Consider the following 3,435-nt stretch of genomic DNA (forward strand, 5'->3'; position numbering starts at 1 on the left):
CCAGCACTTGGGAGGCAGAGGCAGACAGATCTCTGAGTTAAAGGCCAGTCAGGGCTACACAGAGAAACCCTGTTTTGAAAAAACCCAAAACAAAACAAAACAAAAAAAGTGAGCCAAGTAACATTTTCTACCTATTTCAGTATATTTAAGAACGTGCAGGTGTTGCAAATGAAAGAATTGCATGTTATGCACCATCGTTGCTCAGAATCTAGCTAGCAGCAGACTGCTCTGGGGACTTCCCATTGACTGTAAAGTAGATCGCACACCTCATGACCTCTACCCTCTATACTATTTCAACACCTTTCCCAAAAGAACCATGAAACTTTCTTCACTGGCTTATTTCAGCTGAATTTTTCACTCCAGTAGCATGTCAAGGTTATGCATGACATTTGACTGCCCTATTTTAACACATAATTAATGATTAAAGGTGTGTGCCCCCACCCAATCTCATTGTTTACTTTTAATAAAATACTTCTCATATTCCCTTTAAAGTATACGTGACATCCTCTCTCTCTCTCTCTCTCTCTCTCTCTCTCTCTCTCTCTCTCACACACACACACACACACACACACACACACACATACACACACATACACACACACGGTGGGCATTAAGACATGCATTTAGAATTCAGAAGACAAGCTGCAGACTTGGTTTTCTTCTGTACACTGTGGCCCTACAGATGGACCTCATATCATCAGGCCTGGTGGCAGACACCTTTACTCACTGAACTGTCTGCTAGCCCGGCACTGTTCATGTGTCTAGTGAATGCAGTCTATGTCCAGAGAACTGATAACTTCTTGCAGACGAGACATCCATTACTACTTCTTACTACTCTCTTCAGTGTTGTGTTAGTTGGGACAAATAAAGCTGTTTGTAGGAGTGAGTGGAACTGTAGACTCTGGAGTAAACTGTCTCTGTAGGTCTCAGCTCAGTTGCTGCCAGTGCCCTCCCACATCTCCCCGGGTCACCCTCCTACCTCTCCCTGGGTCGCCCGTTTTATCCTTGTCCAGTCCTGCCCACTGCCCTACTTGGTCCACAGTGTGTACATATTGGTACCTTTTTTACTGGAATTCAGGCTCTTGGCCATTGCTGAATGAACTTTTGAACCAGTTTGGGCCAGTCTGGAAACACTTTGTGAGTGTGTAACTTGAAACACGTCTCAGGTTGGTTTTGTTTGGGTTTACAGGTGTAGGCCCTGCTTCTGTGATGGTTGGGAATCTAGTTGCTGGTAAGCGCATAGCACAGGCTGCCGGAAGGGACCTGGGCCAAATAGAAGAGAATGATCTGGTGAGGAAGGTAAGTTCCAGACAGCCAAGCTTGTCCCCAAGAACACAGGACACACCTCAGAGTGCAGTGTGAACTTAGACATGAACCGTTGAAACTTACTGATCCTGGGTCCTTTCTTCTGCTCTGTGATTTTAGCACCAGTTCCTGGCAGAGATTTTGCAGTGGCGAGCCCAGGCAACTCCTGACCATGTCCTCTTCATGCTGTTAAATGCCAAGGTATTAAAGTCACTCACAAGATTGGGGACTGTTTGCCCAACATGGACAAGGCCCTGGGTTCAACCCAAACCACATAACTGGGCACAATAATGCATGCCTGCAATCCCAACACTTGGGAGGTAGAAGCAGAAAAATTTGGAGTTAAAGATCATCCTCAAGCTACATAGCCTAGGCCAGCCTGTTACAGGAGACTGTCTCAAAACAGACAAAGAATAGAGTAATTCCTGTTACAGGAGACTGTCTCAAAACGGACAAAGAATAGAGTAATTCCTGTTAAAGGAGACTGTCTCAAAACAGACAAAGAATAGAGTAATTCCTGTAGATTAAGAAAGAAACCTTAGCTGGGCAGTGGTGGCCACACCTTTAATCCCCAGAGGCAAAGGAGGTCCAATCTCTGTTTGAGGCTAGCCTGGTCTCCAAAGTGAGTTCCAGTACAGCCTGGACTACACAGAGAAACCCTGTCTCGAAAAAGCAAAGAAATAAAAAAGGAAGGAAGGAAAGAAAGACAGATTAAGAAAACACTAAGAAAGAAAGACTGTAAATACATTTGGTTTAAGATAATGAACCTGGGACATGAAAAAGAGGACTCTACACCTGTCTTTGTTACCAGGGGAGTTGTCTCAGCTGATAATTCACCCAGAGACCAAGCCTGTTGATTGTAATGTCTGATTGACTGTACCTGTGTGTGTCTCTGTTTCTACACTGACCTGTAACTGGTTTACCCTTCTTGTATTGAAGGGAACTACTGTGTGCACAGCCAGCTGCCTTCAGCTTCATAAGAGAGCAGAGAGGATCGCTTCAGTACTTGGTGACAAGGGACATCTGAATGCAGGGGACAATGTAGTATTGCTCTACCCGCCTGGTAAGACTGGGATAGGCAAACTGGACTCTGAGCTGTATTATTAGATACCACACAGCAGGAGAGGATGAGAACTCAGGGCCACTGTCCACCACCACAGAGCGGGCACTTCCCGACCCCAAGCATGCTGTGCTCATGGGTGTGGCCCAGGCTGTACCCTGCCTGCATAGAGCAGTGTGGCGGCTCTGCTGAGACTGTCTCTGTTACATTCCCTCTGTTTCTGTCAGTGCCTACTACTACATAAAGGTGCCCAGGACAGCTGGGCGGTGGTGGTGCACGCCTTTAATCCCAGCACTTGGGAGGCAGAGACAGGTGGATTTCTGAGTTCCAGGACAGACAGAGCTATTCAGAGAAACCCTGTCTCAAAAAAAAAAAAAAAAAAAAAGAAAAAAAAAAAGGTGCGGTGGCCAGGCATGGCAGCACACTGCTGGGATGCAGGAGAATTTAGACATTCAAGGCCAGCAAGAGTTACATGGCGAGTTCCTGGGCTGTATAACAAGACTTTTAAGCAACCAAGCATGGTAACACACACCTTTAATCCCAGGACTCAAGAGGTTGAGACTCTGAGTTAAGGCCAACCTGGTCTACGTAGTGAGTTCCAGGCTAGCCAGGACTACATGTTGAGACTTGTCTCAAACAAAAACAAAAATTAGCAAGGCACGGGAGCACCCACCACCACCCTTGGGAGGGAGAAGCAGGATAAGGAGTTCATGGACACCACAGCTATGGCAAGTCTGTCTCAAAAACGAAACAAAGAGGCTGAGGAGAAGGCTCAGCAGGTTAGGTGCATGCTGCAGATGCATGAGGACCTGGGTTTGGATCCCAGCACCCCCATAGAAAGTGAGGCCTTGGACCCCTTTAAGGAGCTCAGTGGATAAAATTGCTTGCTGTGCCTGACCACCTGATGATGTTGATCCCAGGAACTCACGCTAGAGAAGGAGAAAAGCAGCTCCTAACAGTTCACCCTCTGGCCTGTACATGTGTGTACACACACAGATGATGGTGGTGGTGGTGATGGTGGTGATGATGGTGGTGGTGGTGATGGTGGTGGTGGTGATGGTGGTGATGAT

The 3,435-nt window shown here is 46.8% G+C and overlaps 1 protein-coding gene across 3 annotated transcripts in view; it reads left to right on the plus strand.

The window, feature by feature from the left end:
- The window catches only part of Dip2b (disco interacting protein 2 homolog B), a 188,773-nt gene that overhangs the window by 158,817 nt on the left and 26,521 nt on the right, over positions 1 to 3,435 (plus strand). For all 3 annotated transcript variants that reach the window (XM_031355776.1, XM_031355787.1, XM_031355793.1), the window contains 3 exons: positions 1,190 to 1,299; positions 1,426 to 1,506; positions 2,245 to 2,368. In XM_031355776.1, coding sequence (XP_031211636.1) covers positions 1,190 to 1,299; positions 1,426 to 1,506; positions 2,245 to 2,368 — 315 coding nt within the window. The remainder of the gene's footprint in view (positions 1 to 1,189; positions 1,300 to 1,425; positions 1,507 to 2,244; positions 2,369 to 3,435) is intronic.

This window comes from Mastomys coucha, unplaced genomic scaffold, assembly GCF_008632895.1.
Source record: "Mastomys coucha isolate ucsf_1 unplaced genomic scaffold, UCSF_Mcou_1 pScaffold11, whole genome shotgun sequence".
Taxonomy (NCBI): Eukaryota; Metazoa; Chordata; class Mammalia; order Rodentia; family Muridae; genus Mastomys; species Mastomys coucha.